This window comes from Peromyscus eremicus, chromosome 18 (genome assembly GCF_949786415.1).
Source record: "Peromyscus eremicus chromosome 18, PerEre_H2_v1, whole genome shotgun sequence".
NCBI classification, from domain to species: Eukaryota; Metazoa; Chordata; class Mammalia; order Rodentia; family Cricetidae; genus Peromyscus; species Peromyscus eremicus.
Genome location: NC_081434.1, coordinates 12,238,363 through 12,263,852, shown reverse-complemented (window position 1 = coordinate 12,263,852; position 25,490 = coordinate 12,238,363). Strand labels below are relative to the sequence as shown.

Genomic DNA, 25,490 nt, shown 5'->3' with positions numbered 1-25,490 from the left:
CGTTTTTTTGTTTTGTTTTGAGACAGAATCTCATTTATTAGCCAAGGTCATCCTGGAACTTACTGAGTTGCCCAGGTGAGGCTTGAACTCATGGCCAGTCTCCTGCTTCAACTTTCCAAGTGATAAGATTACAGGTATGACCTACCAGGCATAGCCTAGTCTTGATTTTTCAAATATTTTTATTCAACATGTTTCTCTATAAAAACAAATATTTTTTGGTCATTCCCTTTATTGTGCAATAATAGGCGCATAAGTGACTTTAGGAAGCTGGGAGGGTCCCAGGAAACAACCCTCAGATGAATTATTCTAGCACCTAAGGAACTCAGATGAACATTCCCTTTTAAGAAAGAAAATATGCATTATTGTCAATCTGAAAGAAACCATTCAAATAATTTAAAGTTTTCCTGGTTAACAATGGGAAAACACAATAAATCCATGTGTTGTGGTTTTCCACCGGGCCAAATCATCACATATCATAATTCTCTATGAACATCTAAAGCACACCACACACATACACCACACCATGCACATATACCACACACAAACACACACACCCTAGACACAGACACACACACACATGCACATGCACACCACATACATACCACACATGTGCACACAAATATAAACACACCCTAGGCATACATGCATGCACTTACACACTTGTTGCTTTTAGTGGAGGAACAGTCTCAATTACTCTCAGAAGAAGCGAGTTCTTATTTATATTCCTGTCTGCCCCAGTGTATGGCTTCATAAGAATTTATTCTTCATTTCATGCGCAAAAAGGCTGCCCTAATCCCCCTCTTTGGCCACTGGAGTATATCCAGAACTTTTCAGCAGAAAAGGGCCTTTCTTCCTTGATCCCAAGCCAGAGTTGAAATGAATCTTACAGGACTTAAATGGCCCAACATCCCCGTCACCACCGACTTCTCGTTCAAAGGGGTACTTTGGGCGGCAGGTGGAGTTATAATTATAGATTAGAAAAAAGCAGCATCAGCAGCTGTCCCTTCTGTTTGTTCCCAGCTATAACTGTCATCAGTGGGCAAACTGGCATAAACAGGCCTCAGCAAGTGGAAAAACATTTAACCCTGGACTCGAGACGCGCTGGAACCTCGCAGCAGCCAGAGACCAGGCGGAAACCTGACGGTCCCTGCGTGAAGGCTGGAACCCGGAGCACACTGACCTGAAGACGCCTCTTCAGGGAGAGACTGACATTTTGAAGATTTCCCTTCCCGTGGGAGACTCCAAAGAAACAGGTTAGTGCTCAGTCAGCTTACGCACTTGAACGGTGACCTTGGTGCTCCCTGGGCTTAGGGTTTTTGACAGCCTCATAGAAGGGTGAAGGAGCAAATGGAAGAAAAGGAAGGTGGTTAGAGCCTATTACTTAACACAGTCGGCCTGGAGAGCAACTGAAGACATGGGCTTCATTTGCTGCGCTCCTCTCCCGAGTCAACTGCGCTCTCCTTAGGCAAAGAGACAAGGTAGCCCTGAAAAAGTAGAGCGTGTTTTGTGACAGACATCCCATTCTTTTGTAGCACCTCTTACTTGGGCAAAAGGCCCTGGTTTGTTTCTTAATTGAAATCAATAATTTTGGAGGATAAATCAGTGATTTTTTGTTGCTGTTGTTATGAAGACAGCTGCCAGCTCTTAACTCCTTAGAGGAAATAGACAAATTACAGTTGGATGTTTGCCTATTTGAATGAAACATTTTCTTGCTTGTGATAGAATTATGATATAGATTGCTCTATAGGAAAAATATACTAGGATGTGTGTGTGTGTGTGTATTATAATTTGACCTAAAAATTACATGTTCTCAGTCTAAGTGGCTCTGTGAGGAGCGCCTCATAGTTCCATTGGAGACTAGTTAATATTGTAAAGAAATCTCATTTTGTTCGCACGGGACCTATATGCTAGCCAGTAGCTGAGCAAGATTTCTAAACAAAGGTCAGCTTTGAGCTATCTATCTCAAAGTCAAAGAGTATGTCTCAGTGAGATGCCACGGCATAACAAAGAGCTCACTGAAAAGCGGGCTCCAGGCTCCCTTCTCATCCTGCCCACATCCATGGCACAGAGCCAGTACAAGGAGTCCAAATAATGGACTCTCTGGGGATCTAGCTCAGTTGGTACAGTGCCCGCCTCACATGCGCAAGACTCAGCACCTAGTAAACTAGGCACAGTGGCATGGTCCTGTAATTCCAGCACTCACCCAAAAGCTTGATCCAAAGCTCAAAGGTCATTCTTGGCTAAATACCACACTGAAGGCCACTGTCTTACAAAAAACCAAAACAAAACAAAAAAACAAACAAACAAACAAAAAAGCCAAACAAACAAACAACTCATTTTGTTCAGCTCTGAGAAAAAAGTTGACCACCTTTAAGCATCTCACTGAGACTTTCCAAAGGGAAAATACAGCATTTTAACATCAGGGTTGCTCAGCACTTGGGCTCTTTTTGAAAGGTACAGAATTCCAACTGTGCATCCATCCATCCGGAGAGTCACTTAGACACTCACATCCTACCCCTACCCAGTAAGACCACCCAGAGTAACCGGCCAGTTAAGCTGCTCTAAGGGCCTGGCTTCATCCTTAAAATAGCTCTTGGTTTCTAGGAAGTGAGCCGTAACTTTTCCCTCTTAGGAAGTTTAAAGGTGAACTCAATACCTCTTTATGTATTTTAGCAGACACGGGCCCAAACAACAAGTATAGCTCCTGCTTTTTAAAACATCAGTTTAGCAGACCAGTTTCCTTAATCCTCCTCCTATTAAGAAGTGGCATGACAATGTGTCTAGTATATGGCATGTGTTCGTTTCGCTATTTGTTGAGCAATAGCTACAGACTCTAAAATAATACTTACCAATTACAGAAATTTCGGGGCTTTTAAGAACACTCTTTCCTGAGACCACCTTCCTCTCTTTCTGTGCTCTAAGGTCTAGGACTGAGATTCTAGATGGTGAGATGGTGCTATCTACAACTTCTAAATTGTAAAAAAAGGAGTGCAGGAATGTAGGAAGGGTGGATTGGCTAATTAGTTGCCGGCTTTAGTCTCCTCTGATTATTTAAAAAAAAAAAAAAAAAAGTGCATGCCAATGCAGACATCAAACGTGATTTTCACCTATGTTTTTTTGTCTTCTTGCTCTTCTAGAACAAAACTATCCGAGATGACTGTCACTTACTCCAGTAAAGTAGCAAATGCAACTTTTTTTGGATTTCATAGGTTGCTCCTCAAGTGGAGAGGCAGCATCTACAAGCTACTGTACAGGGAGTTTATTGTTTTTGCTGTTCTTTACACAGCAATCAGTCTGGTGTACAGGTACTTTCGCTTTGCATGTCTCCTTAAATGGCCCTCAGATGTTATGTAAGAGTACAGTCTCAAAAATCAGATCCCCTTGGTTGCCGCTGGCCTTCGCATTACGTAACCTCTCCCTCTGCATGAACTTCTCTGTCGTTTTTTCTCTTCGGGACAGGGTATTTTAATCCACACCTAACCATGTATTAGGAGTCAGCGACTGCCAGAGACAACGGGCTCGCATTCCAGCCCCACAGGAACTGATCCTGATGAGGTGTCAGCCACGCTGGTTTAGGCGTAAATGCAAAGATTTAACCTTACACCCTTATCGTGTGATGATTAACGGCAAAGCCCACAGACACATACTTTTGTGATTCTCCCAAACCATGTCACTCAGAGTTTGAACTTGTGACCCGACAGCTTGCTGCAACTCCATATGGAGTTAACATCTGGGTGAACAGAATTTCCCAGGTAGCTTGCCTTTAGTCCGGATGGTAAGCTCTGCCCCGGGACGGTTGTTCTCCAACCTTACCAGTGCCGCAACCAAAGAATTAAGGCCCGAAGAATAATTTGTTCTCTTTATGTCTTCTGATTTCAGGACGTCATTTTCGCAAAAGGAGGTATTTATTCTTTGTTACATCAAGGTGTGTTCCTGTCAGGTCGATAGAGACTTTGAGCATAGCCACCTCTCAATAACTCAAAATTACAGTCTTGATAAAATTTCATCAGTATGCTAAGAAAAGAAGCTTGATGAGTCATTAAACTAAAATTGACTCATTGGAGGAAACTAATAGGAAAGCTTCAGGTTTTTAAGGCCATATTTCCACCTTAGCTAGGTATATAATTCTTTCTTCTACCACAGATGAACAAATTGTGAGGAGTCACCAATTTTACCTACATCCTTCCCTGCGGTTACGAGACTCCACTTGGAGAGGAGGGATGTTCATTTAGTTGGCTGAGCGTTACCCAGAGCGAAATGTTGAACAATTATTTTGTTATGCATCAAAGCTTCCATCCTAGGGCTGAGGATGTAGCCAGCTCAGGTGGTAGAGTACCTGCCTAGCATGCATGGAGTCCTGGGTTCATTTCCTAGCATCACATAAAGCCAGGCATGATGGCATAGACCTGTAATCCCAGCATGGAGGAGGCGGAGGCAGGTGGATCTGAACTTCAAGACAGTCCTTGGCTACGTGGGCTACAAGAGACTCTGTCTCAAAAACAAAACAAAACACTACTATTCCAAATGAGTGTACACATTAGATGGATTTTGTGGGGCTGGGGTTTAGCTCACTTGATAAGCAAGTGCTAGGTCCTGGGTTCAAATAACCGAAATAACCAAAACAAAAAACACCAAGGCAAAAATCGCAAGGATAAATTTTGGCAAATGTCCTTAGAGACGTCTTATGTTTTTCAGATACCTTATAGATTATCTTAACAGCTTAGTCATATGTCACACGAACCTTTGGGATATGAAATGGTGGCAGATTAGCGGCATTCCAGGATAACTCTCTATATCCTTAGTCTGTTTTTACTAATGTGAGTTGACTGTTGCTACTGCTGCTTAGAATAGAAAAAGCCCTGAGAACCATCACTGTATTGCCAGAAATGCTCTCTGGGGTCTCAACTTTTGCTCCAGTATCAAACTCTTACCCCCCAAAGTCTACACAGACTTTTGTCTTTCCAAAAATCAAAGAGTGCATATATTTGTAAAAATCAATTTAATTTGGTTTCTCCTTCTTTTTTTTTTTTTTTTTTACAAGTTTCATTGTAAATTCTTGGAAAAGTCGATTTTTAAAAATTTTATTTATTTCATGTGCTTTGGTGTTTTGCCTGCATGTATATCTGTGTGAAGGTACCAGATCCCCTGGAACTGGAGTTACAGGCAGTTGTAAGCTGCCATGTGGGTGCTGGGAATTGAACCTGGGTCCTCTGGCAGAGCAGTCAGTGCTCTTAACCACTGAGCCATCTCTCCAGCCCAAGTAGATCCTTTTTGTCTTAAAGATTTATCAAGAACTGTTGGATTACTAGGTCAAGAAAGTAAAGCAGACCTGTGGGAGATATAAACAGAGTTCATTCTTGTGCCTGCTGTAGACTTTGGTTCTCTCTCTTCCAATTTGGAGGAATGATAAAATAATCTCTGTGGTAATTTCTAGCTAAGAAAATTTGTTTCTATTATTCATATTTCTTTGGCCAAGTAGTATTAATATTACCCATTTTGGTTCTATGTTTGAAGATATATGCTTTAAAATTATTTATATAATTGATTTTTTTTTATCTCTACGGAACCATAAGCTAAAAAAAACAAAAACAAAAACAAAAAACTGAGACTCCTAGAGACTAGACAATACACAGACCTGTGCTGTACCCTGGCTTGGCCTAACTGGTCCTAAGAGCTACACGTTCCACTCTAAATACTCTTTGACCATTTCTATTTACGTAGCAGAAAGCCACCCTGTCTGTGACTTGTCATCAACACGACCCTCTCAGGCTTGAGAATCCAGCCAGTGCCTCTCTTGTCACTTCCCCTGATTCTATGAACTCTATCACCTCGTCCAAAGCTGAGACAGGAACTCCACACACCCCTGGACCCCAAACTCCTTCCTCACCAGTACCAGCTCTGCCTGCAGCCTCATTGGTTGGATACAGTTCCCTCACTGGCCCTCTGTCTGCTTCTTTATCAACATTCTAGCCAAGGGAACTGTTGGTACTTGTTCTGGTGGTTCTTTCCTTAGATTTCTTCATCCTTGAGATGAACTGCACTATCGACCTCTGCAAATTCATATGTGGTTTCTCTTTCCACATTTTGGTGATTATTACTAGCCTGCCTTTAGAGATTTTTGGGGGCTCTGAATTCCCTCCCTAAAGCATAATAATGGTCTCGTTATGGGCAGATGTGTTTAACAGTCAGAAAAAGAGTTTGGGGAGGTTAAGTCAGAGCTACAGGAAAAGTTTTAAGACAGTGGCAAAATGTAACAGTTTCCACGTTTAAGATAAAATCAGCTTTATCTGTATTCCAAGTAATTATGAGTGTTAAAGTAAACAATTATAATATTACTTGACGTGTGATATGCACAATCTAGAATGTGCTAATTTACTTAATTAAATTAATTAACACATTCTGAATTAAGATCAAGATGTCTAATGTTGTTAATAATGACTTAATAACTCTGACCCACCAAATCAATACTCTCTTTCTTGTAAGTATTCCTGATGAATAATTGAGAAGTGGAAACCAGGTCTGGTGGCGCAGGGCTGTAACCCCAGCTACTTGGGTGGCTGAGGCATGAGAATTACAAGTTTGAGACCTGCTTGGTCTACAGAGTGAGCTCAAGCCAGGCTGGGCAACTTCAGTGAGACCCTGTCTCAAAAATGAAAAGGAAAATATGAGGCTGGAATTCAGTGAGCGTGTCTGCCGGGTACCTGGGCTGACCTACCTTTGATTCTCAGTGGAAAGAAAGAAAATAAAAATAAACTCTTTTGTGACGTATTTTTCTCCAAAATCCAATGAATCAATTATATAAAAACTCTAAAAATATAAAGTTTTAAGAAACAAAAATGGCCAGGCGGTGGTGGCGCACGCCTTTAAGCCCAGCACTCAGGAGGCAGAGACAGGCGGATCTCTGTGAGTTCGAGGCCAGCCTGGGCTACCAAGTGAGTTCCAGGAAAGGCGTAAAGCTACACAGAGAAACTCTGTCTCGAAAAACCAAAAAAAAAAGAAAAAAAAAAAAAAAAAGAAACAAAAATGGTTAAGAAATCCTTCATTTAACGGCCAAGAGACTTCTGTGCTAAAAACTTGAATACTTGAAGCACAAAGCAATTTTTTAAAGACTTTGGAGACACATCTGTTTGAAAAAAAAGGAACAAAAATATAGAGTTCCTTTACAACAACAACTGAGATTATTTGTGCTTAACTGTTTGCACTTGACGGCTGCTGGTGCAGAAATACCATATCATAAAGGGCTGTGCGTTTTATTTTTGCTCCAGATTGTTACTTACAGGAGCCCAAAAACGTTACTTTGAAAAATTATCAATTTACTGTGACAGATATGCTGAGCAAATTCCAGTAACCTTTGTGCTTGGTAAGTATAGGTCACACGCAGAATGCAGCCACACCGCTGTCTCCGTGAGATGACACACGACTGCATGAGTGCTTCCGGGCTGAGAGGCATGCCGGGAAAGCCGCTGCTTGCAAGGGCACGCGGCCGTCCCTAAAGTTTGCCTTCAGGGCTGCTTCTGCTAAATTAACATCCGACAGTTTGAGGTCATGATCTGCTATGGGACAACTGAGCTTTCTCTTCACTAACCCTCCACTTCTGCAGTCAACATTTCAGTCCTAATACCCACTTACTGGGTGCCCCTCACCTTGCCAGGCACATAGGGCGCCCCCACCCCCCTTCTTGGAGGGAAAAACATAAGGTATGGATGATAGCATCCTTTCAGATCTCGAACCCCTAAAAAAGGCTAAAGTTCTGCTGAAAGTGTGTCCGTTGAGGTGTCTGCTGTAAGAAACTGCATGATGACTTCCGGTTACCCCGCAGGGTTCTATGTCACTCTGGTAGTGAACCGATGGTGGAACCAGTTTGTGAATCTGCCTTGGCCAGACAGGCTCATGTTCCTCATCTCCAGCAGTGTCCACGGGAGCGACCAGCACGGGCGCCTGCTCAGAAGGACGCTGATGCGCTATGTCAACCTCACGTCCCTGCTCATCTTCCGCTCCGTGAGCACGGCGGTGTACAAAAGGTTTCCGACCATGGACCACGTGGTCGAAGCAGGTATGTGCACGCTTTCTTCTCGTGGGCTCTTTCTGTCAAGTTCATGTGTCTATCAGACGTAGGAATCACCAAAATACTCTAGAAAGCACCTAAGTGTACTCATTCAAGAAATGTTTGTGGGTTGCCTCCTGTGTGCCAGAAGAAATCTTTTTTTTTTTTCTTTTTTTGGTTTTTCGAGATAGGCTTAAAGAGATGTTTTTCTTATTATTTTCCTTTGGTGGTAGTGCTCGGGATTGAATCCAGGGCCTTGGTTATGCTAGGCAAATGCTCTACCACTGAGCTACATCCTCAGAAGAGTTCTTAAAGGGCAGAGATAAGTAAGGTGTGATTCCTGCCCTCAAGAAGTTTACTTTGGAGGTAGAGGAGAAAAGTAGTCGGAAGTCAAGATGTCTTGAGATAAGTACAGTGATGATGATGATCACAATCGTCCAAGCAACCTTTCCTGTGTAGTACCTTACAATTTTCCAGTATCGTACAGCCATTGTGTTTATTTTGTTCTGAGTTGTTTTGCTTTGTTTTGTCTTTTGTTGTTGTTTTTGAGACAGGTTATTGTAGCTAGAGTTTTCCTGCCTGGCCCATAGTCAGGGCAAATCTCTTTCACCTGCCAGTCCCACAGCTGCTCAAACCCTACCAAGTAAACACAGAGACTTATATTGCTTACAAACTGTATGGCCGTGGCAGGCTTCTTGTTATCTACTTCTTCTATCACGAATTAACCCATTTCTATTAATCTATACCTTGCCACATAGCTCGTGGCTTACCGGCATCTTCATATGCTGTTTCTCATCGTGGCGGCTGGCAGTGTCTCTCTGACTCAGCCTTCCACTTCCCAGCTTTATTCTCCTCCTTGCCCCGCCTATACTTCCTGCCTAGCCAACGGCCAATCAGTGTTTTATTGATTAATTAGCAACACATTTGCCATACAGAACTTCCCACAGCAGGTTATCACTATGTAGCCCAAGCTGGCCCTGAACTCACTGCAATCCTCCAGCCTTAGCTTCCCTGGGAGTGGGATTACAGATGTGAGTCACCGCGCCTAGTTTACAGCTGTTTTGGATAGGTCCCGAGACACCATGAAAACAGTAAAGGGCGGATTTAAAGCGATTGATTACAAGCTATGCAACACAATTAAGATTCAGACTCCGAAACATTATGATGGCATGCATCTTGAAGCACCATCGGTTCTGGAAGGAGTCTGTGTGTCCGTTTTTATCCAGGTAAACCCTCCTCCCCAGATGTGGTTGTCAAAGGCTCCCTCAGTGTGGGCCTCTTATCTCTCCAGTGCTTCGTAGGAGACGGTAGACGTAGGAGTTCTATCTGGGTGCTTGGGGCTAGCATGCCGAAAATGAGTCACGTGTGAAGGATGGTTCTCTTTGCTATGTAAATATTTGACACAGAAGCTGTAAAACCGGCCTTCAGTGGCGAGAGGATTGAGTGAGGTCATTCTTGGCCCACAGTGACGATCTGAGGACTCGGAAAAATTCCACCTTCGTTTAGGCTACAGTCTCTGAATCAGATCATAATCTTGTTTCCTTTTTCCTCCAAAAAGAATATTGTTAGTTTTTTAATTTGTTGTTGTTGTTGCTGTGTGTTTATGGGAGATACAGATAATAACTAAGTATAGCATAAAGGTTGGGATTCTGACTCCTCCACTGTCCACTAGTTACATGGTGTTGTTTAGGTACTTAGCCTTTCTGTGCCTCAGTTTCTTCATCTATAAAATGGGCTTATGCTAGCACCTATGGTTTTGTTTGTTGGTTGGTTGGTTGGTTGGTTGGTTGGTTTTTCGAGACACGGTTTCTCTGTGTAGCTTTGGTGCCTGTCCTGGAGCTTGCTCTGTAGACCAGGCTGGCCTCGAACTCACAAAGATCTGCCCGGCTCTGCCTCCCGAGTGCTGGGATCAAAGGCGTGCGCCGCCAGCTCCTGGCCGATAGCACCTATGTTATAGATCTTGTAGATTCACTGTGAGAACTAAGTAAGTTAATGGTCACAAAGTACTCAGAGCAATTCCTAGCACCCGGCAAGTGGTATGCCATTTCTTGCCGCTATACAGGAATCATCTAGAACAGCATGGCACAGCATTTGGATCACTACTGAAGACTCCTTTGTGTCCATGACATCCAGGTCTTCTTGATCTATTTTCATCATGAGATGGAGAAAGTTGGGGAGGGGAAGGAAAGCGAGGGTGTATGTATGTGAGGAAGTGGTGGGGGGCAGGGAATCAGTGGGGGGCCCAAGCAGAAGTCTGAGTAGTCTGGCAAACATTCAGGTGTGTTGTGTGTGACACCGGGAACCAAAACCAAATTAACCACCCGCTGCCCTCCGAAGGTAAAAGTAGGATACTGCTTCAGAATAACTAACCTGAAACGCTCCTTGGCAACTTCGGTTTCTTATATATAAATATATAAAGAATAAAGATGTTAAGAAGGACCTGCTCTGAAGGTAGGTAGAAAAACAGCAAACAGGAAAAGTTTGGGTGAAGCAGTACTACTTCTATAGTTCTGACACATTCTGGCACAGAAGGGCTCTGGTCAGCCTCATTCTCAAAGCAAATCGCATCCTCTTAGCGTCAGCTCCGTGTTAAAAGAGCATCCTGAGGAGCCGGGCCAGCCACCAATAGAGAGGACTTTGGGGCCTCTGGTCCGACCTGAGCTCCCAGGGCTGAACTGGGCCCGGGTCTGCAGGCACATGAGCAAACAGGGTAAGCAGGAGCGTGGTGTGACTTCATTTCCTTTGAGTGTGTTATTCACAGCACACTTGTACAAATGGCTGCCATGCACACGCAATCAGGCCTTTTCCTTTCTAAGGTACCTGGATGTCAGATATTACTTCTGTCCCCACTATCCATACCCTTACCATTGCAAGGGAGTCTGAAAAACAAGAGCCATTCACTCACTGGTATGCATTTAAAGTTGTGTGTCTGAAACCACAATCCACAGACCCACAGACCTCAGCATTTGGCTGCTCACTTAAAGTGCATTGTACTCCACTTTGAATCTACTGGATCAAAAAACTTGAACCCTTAGAAGTGCTGCTTAGACCCCTTCTGTTAAACATGCCTCCGTGTCTCTCCTTCCCTCTCTGTATTTTAAGACAGTCTCCTCACACAGGAGTCCTTCTGCCTCAGCCTCCCTGGTGCAGGGAATCAAAACTGTGCGTCACCATTCTTGGCTCCCTGTCATTTTTCACATGGTGAACTTGAAAAGTACTGAATGGTTTAAGGGATGCTTTAAAAACAAAAGCCGCCGGGTGGTGGTGGCGCACGCCTTTAATCCCAGCACTCGGGAGGCAGAGCCAGGCGGATCTCTGTGAGTTCGAGGCCAGCCTGGGCTACCAAGTGAGTTCCAGGAAAGGCGCAAAGCTACACAGAGAAACCCTGTCTCAAAAAACAAAAAACAAAAAAAAAAGCCAACAAAAGAACAACACCTCTTTTTCTGATTCCCTGGGCAAAAAAAAAAAAAGAAAGGAGAGGGGATTCCAGTCATTTCTACTACCCGGTACCAACGACGAAGACGGAGTAGATTCAGCCTGGGCTGACCAGGGACTGCAGCCGGCTAAGGTGTGCCCTCGGGCAGAGTTTGAGCCACTTGTTTGTGCATACCGAGCATAGTTCTGGATTAAAATTTTTATTTAGTTCCTTTGGACTGGCTGAAGGAGACAGATCTAAGAGAGAGCAAATGGAGCCAAAATCTTTCTTAGGGCCCATGAGCCTATGACTCACAACCTCCATTAAAAGGCCTTGTTTATCTTGAGGCAGGGGTCTAATGGGGACTGCAGCAAAAGGATTGTCCCAAGTTCAAGGCCAACCTGAGCTACAGCGCGTGAGTTCCTGGCCAGACAGGACTACATAGCAAGATCACACCTCAAAAGACAAAACAAAAATAAGGGGGGGGGCCTCTTCCTGAACCTTTGTGTGTGTGTGTGTGTGTGTGTGTGTGTGTGTGTGTGTGTGTGTGTGTGTGTTTTATAAAAGGGGCAGAGGACATGGCTTGTGCTCCGAAGAATGTAAATTCGTGCACACAGCGCGTGTACGATATCAGGGCTGTGTGTCAGGTGATAGAGCAAAGGTTCCAAGCTACCGAGCTGCAGGAACAGCCCCAGAGCCCGGCGTTTCCTGCTGCCCCGGCCAGCACCCTCAGTCTATGGCAGCAGAGCTGACTCACGCAGTGTCTGGCTCCTTCCCCCCTAGAGAGGGCTGACTCAGTCTCATCCAGGCTGTTTCCAAGTTGTCCCGCTGGACACCTGCCCCCCTCACTCCCTGACTGGTTTTCGCCTGTGCCAAGGTTTCTGGGAAGAATAGGAAGTTGGAGACGGTGGAAAATGTTTGGCAGATGTCCTGAGTCCAGAGCCAGGGCACCTAATCCCTGCCTAAGAGGATAGAGGACTCATAACTATGCCACTACCCTGCACTAAGGGGGCAAAATAAGTGGGCAATGTTAAGGACACACACACTCCCCCCCACACACACACATATGCACACATATACACACACACACACACAAACACACACATCTAAACACACACACATACACACCTTATCTACTGACTACCCTACTTAAAGTCACCCGTAAGAAATAGTATGTATCTAGAAGTTGAGTACACATCAGCTACTGATAAAAACCAATGCTGGAAGATGTCAGTGTATCTAACAAGCCCCTACAGACAGTGGTGAGCGGTCCCGGAATCACAGGCTACCAGATACTGAGATTTAAGACTGGGTCCTCCAAAGCTCTTCGCCCAACTGCTTCGCTGGGGCTCTTGCCTGCACAACCTCTGTGAGGGGCAGGAGGAGGCAGGTGAGAGGGTAGAAGAATGGAGAGCAGCCAGCCTGGACCTTCTCTGCCAGTCTCTGAACTTTCTTTGTTTTTAAATGAAACAGTCAAATTCTATCATTCTGAGGCATGGAAAAACCGCGCTGCATGCTTCCCAGGAAGATAGATCTGATTCTTTGTCATCACGGGTTAAATTTCTCAAATTAAAAATAAAAAGCTTTCTATTTCTACTTATACTAAAAATTGAACTCAAAATAAGTCAATCGTGCCGTGAAGTCGCTGAAGTGTGGGCCGTCCGTTACTTATCAGAGGGACTGCCAGAGAGGCTCATTTTTGCTTGTTGACTCTGAACTCGTTCTGGAAAATTCTAGTCATTCCGATCACCTGCCCTGGAAAATGTCACTCACTCCAAGCCAAGTGCATAATCCTGGATCTTTGCTAACTCGGGGGTCATGACCTTAGCTGATGGTTTATATTTTAGAACCAAGTGGAATCCAAATCTTTTACCTAATACTTCATAAGTATCAGAGAAGAAAATAGTTCTCAGCAAAATTACTCATCAGAAGCACAGAGACGGGAATAGAAAAGCACAGAGCCAGCGATAAAGCTCCCAATGACTATCAGGCATTCGCACATACTATAAAGCTTCCTTGGGGTGGGAATGCAGTTGGTTGGCAGAGAGCCTGCCCAGCATACACAAAGCTCTGGTTCTAATCCCCAGCTCTGAAGAAAGCCAGACAGGGAGGCTTGTGCCCATAATCTCAGCGCTGGGCAAGTAAAGACAAACCAGGAGTTCAAGGTTATCTTCAGCTACGTTACAAGTTTGAGGCTGGCCTTGGGCACACGAGAGCCTGTCTTAAAGGAAAGGTAACTAATTAATGAATTGATTAATTAAAAAATAAGAGAATGGAAAGATGGCCCTGTGATTAAAAACACTTGCTGTTGTTTTGGAGGATCTGGGTTTGATTCTCAGCACCACATGGCCGCTCACAACGGTCAGTAAGTCAGTCTAGTTCTCCCTAGAGAATCCAGCACCCTCTTCTGGTTTCCTTGGGCACAAGATGTGCTCACCGTGCACATACATACATACAGGCAAAAATTTATACACCTAGATAAATATAAACAAATGCATAAATAAGTCTTTTTTTTTTAAAGTAAAACTAAAGCCGAGTTGAGTACACATGGTATACCAGTCTCTGTGCTGAGCAGCAGGAACACAACATAAAAACGGTCATAATGGTCCCTGTCCTCAAGGATCAGTAACAATTACCATAAATTTTGCTCTGCACTAACCATCTTCAGAGGCCAACACAAATGCATTTACAGCTGAACTTCATGTCTCCATATTGTATTTCTCGCTCTTCCTCCGAAGTGAATATTTTCCTTTTGTACTCAGTAAGAACATTTAAGCATGATACTTTTTTTTTTAAGGTCCCTTTTACTTTTCTTTCTTTTTATTTTTTATTTTTGGCAGCAGCGGCGGGGGGGGGGGGGTAGGTAGGAGTAGTGTTCTGAGACAGGTTTTCTCTGTGTAACAGCTCTGGCTGTCCTGGAACTCACTATGTAGACCAGGCTGGCCTCAAAATCACAGAGATCTGCCTGCCTCTGCCTCCAGAGTGTGCGCTACTACTGCCTGGCTCGTTTCCTCTTCTTAAAGCCCTGGAACCTTAACCAAAGTCCCTGGGCCTTCTCCTGAGACTGGTGGAGCCCTGGTGAGACTACACTGGAGTTGTCAGTTACTGACTCACGTGGTATAAATTGCAAGTGAGCGCTGGGTTGCCAAGTGGCTGGTGAGTAGAAGAAGCCCTGACTTAAGATGCACTGGCTGCAAGGTTAGCCAGATCACATAATCCAGGATCTTTCCCTGAGAAAAGCGCTTGGATTTTATATATTTACTCCTGCCCTCCAGCCTGCTGTCATTTTCTTGGGTGTGTTCCTGGTTCTCAGGATCCTTGGGCTGTTTAAGTGTCCCGGTGTCCTGTGTCGGCAGGAGAGATGGCCAAAGGGACCGTGGTATTCACACCTGCGCCAGCTTCCTCCGTGGGCTGAACTTCTAGAGGCTGAGTCAGTTACTCCTATATTCTCACATGATGAGCCCGAACAGACAGAATGTCACCCTGTGAGGGAAAGCTGGCTCACTGCGTGCACCTCTTGATCCACTCGGAGGCAACATGCAAGGTGGAACTGGCTGCCACCACCAGCCAGCCTCCCTGGGCCAGTGGCTGGAGTGAAAGTCTGCCCGTCCAGTATTTCTGAAAGTATGATGGCTGTCACTGAATTGTCAAGAGATTTTTGTTTTGTTTTTTGTTTTTTGTTTTTCGAGACAGGGTTTCTCTGTAGTTTTGGTGCCTGTCCTGGATCTCACTCTGTAGACCAGGCTGGCCTCGAACTCACAGAGATCCGCCTGGCTCTGCCTCCCGAGTGTTGGGATTAAAGGTGTGCGCCACCACCATCCTGGCTTCTTTTTCTTTTTTTTTTAAGACAGGGTTTGACTGTGTGTCCCAGGCATTTGCCACCATGCCAAGCCAGTTTTGTTTTGTTTTGTTTTGTTTTGTTTTGTTTTGTTTTGTTTTGTTTTGTACTCGTCTGTTTGTTCTCTGGTTTGTTTTAAAACAGAACCCTGCAGTATAGTCTGAGTTAGCCTGGATGTGTCTCATGGCAGGTGCAAGTTGTTCAGTCAAGGCAAATGAAATTCAGGGGCGCCCACTTAGGCAAGGGGCTAAAAGCACTAATTGCTTGCGTGTATGTTATTTCGTGTGTGTGTGTGTGTGTGTGTGTGTGTGTGTGTGTGTGTGTGTGTGAGAGAGAGAGAGAGAGAGAGAGAGAGAGAGAGAGAGAGAGAGAGAGAGGATTGAATAAAATCCAATGACTTGCCAAATAGAATATCCACTTCGGAATGGAGAAATGGGCGAGTGAAGATATTCTGGTAATAGGGAAATAAAGGAATAATTCTCCTCAGCTGGTATTGCCACCTCAAAAGCTGATTTTTTACTCTCTTGTATCCTATTCCAGGCTTCTGATCGATGGGCTGTAACTTACTGTTGCGTTCATGTTCTTAACTCATTCTAAAAACTTCTGAGCATCGTTTTTAGTGGGATTAAATGGGGGGACACGGGATAGAATAGAAACAATACTATCTTGTATAGTAATCAGTGAACACACAATGTAGAAGAAATGACAGTTACTTTTTGAACCACATTTGTCTCGCTGTGGCTCACGATCTGATGTGTTGCCCTGCACAACTATGTGATATGATTCTGTCTCTGCCTCAATCTCACGTTGCATCTCCTCAGCAGAGATTTCTAAACCTCTCCCATTATATTCAAAGGGCACCTTTAGTTGAAGAGGTGGCTCTGTTATATGCATTTGGAAATGAGTCAGAGATGGTGGACTCTTCTTGAAAGACACCGGCAACACAGCTTTCTCTTAGAGGAGAACTGGCGTTAAACCGAGCCTGCCTTTGAGCTTGGAGCTGCAGAGCTGTGGTCCTTCTGCTAACAGAGCCTCTCCAGAAGGCCAAAGACACCTGCCCCTGCTTCAACCAGAGGAAAATCAGGCTCGATCTACAGCAGACGGATCTGTGATGGCAGGGATCTTGCCTGCGAATGAATTTAATTGGTCCTTTGGCTTAGAGACATGACAAATTTGCCTTCCAGTAACAAATCCTGCTCCACGGAACGACAGCTCAAGTTGTAAGTCAGTACAAGCATCCATCTATAAGGATAGGCATATGGATATCTCACCCTGATTAGACATATTAAAGAAGGTTGTTTTGCACATGAGTAACATGAAAATCATTGGGCCGAGCTGAGCCAGCCAGAAAGAAAAGAGATCTCGAGAGACGTTCTAGGCATATGCAGTAGCTTGCCAAACCAGACGTGGGGCCTGAAGGAGGGGGACATGTGGCCACAGGGTGGTGGTAGACCAGCCAAACTGCAATTAATTTGTAATACAATTAAACTATAATACAGCATAGCGATAACCATAATGAATTTGCCTTAGATATGAGGATAATAATTTTTTTTTTAATATTAAGGCACTGGTGTCTAGTTACAGTGACCTGAGATGCTGATGATGATAACATTACACTTCCTAACTAATGCCCCCTAAGTGGATCTGACCACCACCCCCATCTAGAGCTTTTCTTGCAATCGACCATCAATTTAATTTCCAAAATCGGATTACTTTAGATGTCTGAGCCAGCAGGGAACGGCTGGAGTCATTCTGACTGTGTACTCTTAGACGATGCATTAAGTTCTGCTCTTCATTCATCTTCCCCAGGACCTATTAAATTATCAATAACTTTGGGCTGGAAAAAAAAAAACTTGAAAATCACCAGCTTTCTTCCCTCTCTGTGACTCCTCCAGTCAATAAGCGTCCTTCCCAGAGCGCAGGACCCAGCTCTGGCTCTAGCCAAGCCCTCACTCTAAATATTTTCTTTCTGCTTAGCTGCCAAGAAGGGACTCGCTAACACAATTTGATCCCCAATCCTAAGTAAAAAATAACCAGACACAAGGTTGTTCTTTGGCCAAATTACAGAAACTGCAGCCAGTGTGTGAGTGGGGTCATTTTTTTTTTAATTGCACTCTAAATCCCAAGAATCTAAGTGTTAGACAGTTGATGTGGAATGGCTGAGACAGGCTTCCAGTTAAAGGAGGGACAGCTGTGGAAAGCTTTTAGGCCTGGAGTGAAGAAGAAAAGCCAAATTCATCTATTAACTGTTTTCAAAGCAGCAGAAAGTTTGTTAAGCCGAATATGCATGGCGAGGGTCTTGGGACTCGGTTTGAGTTGCCCCAAAACACATGTTCCACAAAGAAGGGAAGATTCCATCGGTTACAGAATAAAGGAAGTCATAACCCAAGGTTAACTTCTTATAATAACATTTTTTTTTCTTGGAGCTGAGGACCGAACCCAGGGCCTTGTGCTTGCTAGGCAAGTGCTCTACCACTGAGCTAAATCCCCAGCCCCATTATAATAATAACATTTAATCATGCTCCGTAAGCCTGTTTTAAAAGAAAAGGTGGATTATCTGGATCATGCGCTGCATTCATCAGGGTTCTCTAGAGTCACAGAACTTACAGAATGAACCTCTACATCTATAAAAGGAATTTATTGGAACGACTTACAGGCTGTAGTCCAGCTAATCCAACAATGGCTGGCTGTGAACAGAAAGTCCAAGAATCCAGTAGTTGCTCAGTCCACGAGGCTGGGTGTCTCAGCTGGTCTTCAGTATACTCTGGAATCCAGAGACGTTGGCTCCAATGCCAGTGAAGGAATGGATGTGCTGGTAAGGCGAGGGCCAAGAACAAAAGCTTCCTTCTTCCATGTCCTTATATAGACTTCCCACAGAAGGTATGGCCCAGATTAAAAGTATGGCTTCCCCACTCAAGATCCGGATCAAAGGGGTGTGTCTTCCTACCTCAAAGGTCTGGACTAGAAGTGGATTAATTCACTTCAAGCCAAGCAGAAAACCTCTCACAGGTGTGACCCCTGTTTCTGGGTTGTGGTTCATTCCAGATGGAGTCAAGTTGACAACCAAGAATAACCATCACATGTAACAACTTTGAGTTTTATTGAGAAACAAGAGCATAATTAATGACCTTTTTTTTTTTTTTTTAATTCCAGAAGAAGTACCATCCCCTAGTCATGGGCAGAACCTTAGCTAGTGTAAGTAAACTGGATATAATTCTGGTCTAGTGTCAAAGGTAAATATTGGTGCTGTAGCTATCACTACGTTTATTTCACATACTGAATCAACAGAACCTTCCTCCATTAGGACAGTGGTTTTCAAATGTTGCTTCATGTCAGAATTCCCTGCAAGTCTTTATAAGCATGCAACTGCCTGGTTCCCATTTCAGTAGGTCGCCCAAGAAGACTTAGCGTGCCCCTACCTGACCCCACTCAGACCTCTGGGGAGAAGATACCATTTCTAAAAGTATCCAAGGCACAGTAACAGCAGACCTGACTGAGGAACTTCTGCCCGCAGGTGGGGCCAGCCCTACCCAAGTTTGCTAGGTGACAGGGATGATTCTGAGAGCGAAGTCTTCTGTCTGGGAACTCGTTCTGGAGAACACTGGCCTGAGCCACAACAGACCTAGGAGACCTAGGGAACTCCACCGCTTGAGGAATGGATGACTATCAAAATGGTGTGTCTTGCTTCTTCCGTGACATACTTTCTATTATAACACCACCTCTTAAGTCTTACATGCTAAGGAGGGATCATAACAACATAGAAAAACCAAATCTGTAAGCAGACGACAGACCCAGATGTAAATGCGTTGTATTAAGGCAAAGTGGGTTTTCATCAGAACTTCAGTAGCAAATGATTACATTTTGGAGGCTAAAATAAGCCAAAATGAATATCTACTAAAATTAGTTTTAGGAATAATCTTTCATTCAGAAAATATAATTTAGACGAAATCAAAATATTTCCTAGCCACTTGAGAGAGGTAAAGGGATAGGAACAAAGAAAGTCATGTCAGCATTATTTCCAGTAACAACATTAGAACCAGGGCTGGGTATTTAGCTCAAGACATAGAGCACTTGTCTAGCATATACAAAGTCCTGGGTTCAATCCCTAAGGCCCCCATGAAAAGGCCACTGTGGTTCAAAATTAGAAATAGCTTAAATGTCTATTCAAGGTAGAATTAATTAAATAAAGCATTGTAAACAACTATTAATATTAGTAGAGAGCAGTCATTTAAATAACAGTGCTACATATTCATTTTTAACCTCTAATATACACATAAAAATAGAAGTAAATTATAAATATGTATATAAATAAAAATAATTTGTGTTTAACAAACAGACGTGTATGAACATCCATGAGATTTCTCTGGAATGTTATACAATAAACTGGTCATAGTGATTTTCTCTAGGGAAAAAAACAAGGGATTAGGGACGAAGGGAGGCTTATTTTCTCCATGAATATTCATTTGGCCTTTTTGGATATTTATGTCACTTGAATTAATTAACCTTTATTTTTTAAAAAGGTAAAAAATCAAGCATAAACTGTAAGCTTTTAAAGTCCATTTCTTAAAACAAAACAAAAAAAAAAAGAAGAAGAAATAAAGTTCATTTCTTCATGCATAGACGTTAAGAAAATGGAGCTGGGGAGATGGCTCAGCGGTTGAGAGCATACATTCTTCTTGCAGAGGACCGCAGTTCAGTTTTCAGCACCCCGTCTGATGCCTCTGGCTTCTGAGGGCACCCACGAATGTGTGCAAGCACATGCGTAATTAAAAGTAGTAAAAATAAATCCTCTTTGAAGGTTTTGTTATTAAATAAACCTACTACCTTGTTCCTCTGCTTCCCGTGTGTGGGAAGAGGAGGGAGTGAAGGAGGAGCCCAGATAAAGTGTCAAAGATACATTGTTCCTTAGCACTAAGTATGCTAAACTCTTCAACTCTTCAGGTATGTTTAGCATCCCGGCTCCTCCACCCACCACGGGCGGGGCGTGCCTTTCTGATGTGTGGTGCCGGCTTCCAGCATGATAGACGTGCGCTCTACCACGGAGCTCTATCCCCAGTATCATCGCGGTAAAGCAGATATCGTTACAGAGGAAAACCCTGAGGCTCAGGGAGGTCTCTGGAAACTCAAGCTAATTGCATTTTATGCACATACATTTTGAAAATTTGTGCAAAATACTGTGGGGACTAAAAAAGACCAATGTAGTCCTTGCCTTTCATTATGTACAATATCGCTATACTACAAGTCAAGACTGAGCACCACACAGGAAATTTAAATTAGAGAAATCCCTGGGTGGACGAAGGAAGGAATGAGAGTTGGCTTCGCAGAAAGGGGATGTGATCAAGCAGGATGCCGACAGGATGAGGCGGAAGGAACAGCCTTGGGAATCACGCGCAACTCCTTGCTCCGAGCTCTGTTATACACTCTCAAATTTTAGTCTCTTAACCCTTACAAGTGTTATTGTGCCAAATCTTAGATTAATAAATCAAAATGTAAAGGAGAAATTTCCCTAGATATTCTACATCAGGGCTCTTTCTTTTTAAGATTTAATTATTTATTATGTATAATAGTGTTCTGTTTGCATGTATCCCTGCAGGCCAGAGGAGGGCATGAGATCTCATTACAGATGGTTGTGAGCTACCATATGGATGCTGGGAATTGAACTCAGGACCTCTGGAAGAACATCCAGTGTTCTTAACCTCTGAGCCATCTCTCCAGCCCCCTAGATCAGGGCTCTTAAACTCTTTCGGCTCACTAGCCCCCTTTTACAGGAGAAATATATATTAACACTTAAGCATATGGCGATATGAAATATGTATAAAACCAAACAGTGACTGATAATAAATTGTCAAGAAATTTTCTTGGGCTAGCAAGATGGCTCAGCAGGTAAATAACTTCGCCAAGCCTGGCAACCTGAGCTCTCTCCCCAGGACCTGTGGAAGGTGAAAGTTAACTCCTGGAAGCTGCTCTCTAAGTCCTACACATGTGCTGTGGCATTGACACACATACACATATAAATAAATCTAATTTCAAAACTTTTATAATAGAAATTTATTTTAAGGCAATACTTTGATGTACATATAATTTGACTGGTTATTAAAAATAAACAAAATAATTCTAAAAGTGAAAGCAAGCCAAAGCTATGGCTCAGTTGGACTTCCTGCCTAACGTGCACAAAGTCCTGGGTTTGATCCTCAACACCACATAAAAACAAACAAACAAACAAACCGTGGCACCTGCCTGTAATACCGTATATGGGACATAGAGGCACAGGATCAGCTACATAGTGAGTTTGAGGTCAACTTGGGCTACATGAGACCCTGTCTCAAAAAAAAAAAAAGGTGGTGGAAGTTAGAGAGATGGTTCCGTCGTTAAGAGCACTTGGCAGGGCTTGGGGATTTAGCTCAGTGGTAGAGTGCTTGCCTAGCAAGCACAAGGCCCTGGGTTTGGTCCTCAGCTCTGGAAAATTAAAAAAAAAAAAAAAAAAAAAAAAAGAGTTTTGCCAGGCGGTGGTGACACGTGCCTTTAATCCCAGCACTTGGGAGGCAGAGCCAGGTGAATCTCTGTGAGTTCGAGGCCAGCCTGGACTACAGAGTGAGTTCCAGGAAAGGCGCAAACCTACACAGAGAAACCCTGTCTTGAAAAACCAAAAAAAAGAAAAAAAAAAAAAAAAAAAAAGAGCGCCTTGCTGCTGTGTATCAGAGTTGAGATCCCAGTACCCATGCAAGGTGGCTCACAAAACCCTGTAACTACTTCCGGGGGTTCTGATGCCCCCTTCTGGCCACCATGCAAACTCACATATACACATACATATACCCACAGATAACACACTCATAAAGTGAAATTCACATATACACATACATATACCCACAGATAACACATTCATAAAGAAAATTCTCTTTTTTAAAGAAAGTAAAATTGCATATAAATGAGATGATATGCTTATTTATTTTTATATGCATAATTAATTGTTGGCCAAATATTTGGTAGTGCATGACATCTTTGCCCTTTTCAGAGTTATTGGTATTCTGATTTTATAGCCATCAATAAGAATGACACTTCCAGTAAATACATAGCATAAAACAGCAGAAGCATGTTTAGGGCCATTTCAGAAATTGTGGAAATGCTGTCCTAATCCGAAGGCGAATTCATTTAACATTTTTAAAATGAAACGAGTCAACAGTTCAAATGGCGATTTTAAAATTGAACACTCTAACGTAAAGCAATTCAAACATATACTAACTGGGTACTTAAATGCTGAGGAATGATCATAGGAAAATGCTGTTGTTTTCTGTAATTAAACCACTATGTCTCTGTAAACGCAGAATGCTTGTGGGGATAGTGAAGGCATTGCGATTCACAATACACAACAGTCTTGAATCTGAGCCGAGATGTTAGAGGCATCGTCTGTTGGTGTTGCACGGCAACAAGTTATGCTCAGTGCAAAGTGCATGTGTTGTGTGTTCAAAACCAAGGCACAGTGAGACACTTAATATGACATGCCTGTGCGTGGCCAGCAGCACTTCGGATTCATTATGTGTTTGAATTTTGAGTTAATCTTTGGTTACTGGATGTTCAGAAATCCGTTACCAAATAGTCCACAGCCCACATTCAGCTATGTGACCCCAAAGGAGGTTGTGTATCACATTTTGAGAATCTACGCCCCAGGCTCATGTGTCTCCCATTTTACCTTTACTATCAGATTGCCAAGACGATGCATTACTTCACATAGCAATATATAATGCGTGTGCACTTTGTGTATGCACACACACACACACACACACACACACACATTCATGTGCAAAACTCTTCATCTAGCACAAGTATGAACCACTGGAGACAAAAATCTTTATTTCTTTAGCATTCCCCACCTGCTACCCCAGTATGCTTACATAGAATACTAAAATTATGGTGATGCTTCGGGACCTAATTGTGCCTAACACCCCTGTTGTTATCTTGTGTAAAGGTTTTATGACGACAGATGAAAGGAAATTATTTGACCACCTCAAATCGCCGCATCTGAAGTACTGGGTTCCGTTCGTTTGGTTTGGAAATCTTGCCACAAAAGCCCGGAATGAAGGTAGAATCAGGGACAGCGTCGACCTACAATCATTGATGACTGTAAGTATTTAGTAAGCCATGAGAAAAGGATGCAAATTAGAACTCAAAAGGACCCTGGATGTTAACAGGTCAGACCAAGAGGTCTGCTCTGTTCACTCCAGACTCCAAGGCGCTAGGAAGCCAGTGTGAAAACCCACGGTGAGCAGAACAGAGAGTGAGCAGGATGAACTCAGCCTCCTTGGAAGCCTTGGCTGTCTGCACAGCACGCTTTGTGAGAGGCTTGTAGGAAAGTGTTCAAGCCAGAATTGCCAAGGACTCTGAAGAGGCACATTGCTACCCCTTGCTTCAGGATTCTAGAATAAAATCCTTAGATTTTTGTTTTGTTTTGTTTTGTTTTGTTTTTTCAGTGATGGGATGAAACCCAGAGTGCCTTTTGCATGCTAGGCAAACAATCTTCCACTGAGCTGAACCCCCAGCACCCAGAATAAAACCCTAAGGAAGAATAAACCTCAATCTTTTCTCCCCACCCCAAATTTGAATAATCCAAACTTAAATCAGTGTTCAGATGCTGTAAGGAACATAACAATGTCTTGCTAAATGAAAGGTCTCAGGATTCATGAGAGAAATGTATACAGTGGTAATCTGCTGTGACAGCCCTGATGGTCTCTGGCTTGGATGAGGCTAAAATGAATAAATGAGGTCATATTAGATTCCAGTCTCATATGGATAAGGGACGAGATCAATGACTCTCCATCCTTCCTCTTAATAGATTTTCTATCCATATGAGCAGTTTTAAAGTCTCAATTTGTTGGGCAGAAGGCTTAGCATGTATTTATTTGTCTTTTCTAATATCTATAGTAGGAATGTTTTTAAGGAGAGGGAAAAAATGCTTGCCAAATGTTTCTACCAAAATACCTAGTAATTACTTATTTAAAATATTAACCATTTTAGCTTCCCATGAGCACTTGGGGCCAGTCTATACATTGAAGAGTGTGGGTTAGGAAAACGAGTTTATCCTTATAACATTCCATCTTTTCTTAATATTTATAAAAATATGTCCCAATGTCCTCACCATTTTTTTTTCCTTTTTACAAATGGCTCCATGGTACCCTTTGCTTTCTCATTCTCAGACCTTTCCTGGCAGCCTTAAGGCCAACTTACGAAGTTAGCCTTGTCATTTCCTGACACATTCATCAACAGTGCGCCAGGTTCTGAATCCCAGCTAACGTTTACTACTGTGGCCATCGTGTTAGTAAAGTGTGATTTTATGTTTTGGGCTTAGGAGATGAATCGGTACCGCTCTTGGTGTAGCCTCCTGTTTGGCTATGACTGGGTTGGCATTCCACTGGTTTACACACAGGTACCAAATACCGTGCATGTGATTACGGTGGGGGCGGGGACAGCAGCATAGGAATCTGAGATCAATCTTGGGTGCCGCTCCTCTGGAGCCATCCACATTATTTATTTTATTTATTTGTGTATTTATGTATGTATTTATTTATTGTTTTTCGAGACAGGGTTTCTCTGTGTAGCTTTGTGCCTGTCCTGGATCTCGCTCTGTAGACCAGGCTGGCCTCGAACTCACAGAGATCCTCCTGGCTCTGCCTCCCGAGTGCTGGGATTAAAGGTGTGCACCACCGACCCCCGGCCTCACTTTATTTTTCATTTAAACTTGCTGAACAGCGAGGCCCCAGGATCTCCCTATCTTCACCCCTTCCCCAGAACGGGGGTTACAGGAACAAGCCACCATTCCTGGCGTTTTATATGGGTGCTTGGAATTGCGCTCAGTCCCTCAGGCTTGTGCTGCCATACTTCACGGACTGAGTTATCGCCCCAGCCCCGCGCACATGTGTTTTTTATTCCCACCTGCCCACTTTGCTCCGTAGTTTCTGTGGGCGACTAACGCTGCCCTCTCCCTCAGTCTTCTCTCCGTTCCAGGTTGTCACTCTCGCCGTCTACACATTCTTCTTCGCATGCCTGATTGGAAGGCAGTTCCTGGATCCCACCAAAGGCTACGCGGGGCATGACTTAGATCTGTACATTCCAATCTTCACTCTCCTCCAGTTCTTCTTCTACGCAGGATGGCTCAAGGTAAGTCAACGATCTTGGTGCCCAAGGCACTCTGGAATTCCTCT

At 43.4% G+C, this 25,490-nt stretch overlaps 1 protein-coding gene across 2 annotated transcripts in view; it reads left to right on the top strand.

Annotated features, from left to right (window-relative positions):
- Window positions 1–3,153: 3,153 nt before the first annotated feature.
- The window catches only part of Best3 (bestrophin 3), a 42,387-nt gene continuing 20,050 nt past the window's right edge, over window positions 3,154–25,490 (top strand). Inside the window, exons 1-6 of one of the 2 annotated variants that reach the window (XM_059245388.1) lie at window positions 3,154–3,305; window positions 7,266–7,360; window positions 7,820–8,053; window positions 23,261–23,415; window positions 24,638–24,715; window positions 25,294–25,446. In XM_059245388.1, coding sequence (XP_059101371.1) covers window positions 3,154–3,305; window positions 7,266–7,360; window positions 7,820–8,053; window positions 23,261–23,415; window positions 24,638–24,715; window positions 25,294–25,446 — 867 coding nt within the window. Of the gene's footprint in view, window positions 3,306–7,265; window positions 7,361–7,819; window positions 8,054–23,260; window positions 23,416–24,637; window positions 24,716–25,293; window positions 25,447–25,490 lie in introns of those variants that run through there. The other variant, XM_059245389.1, reaches the window with a different exon arrangement.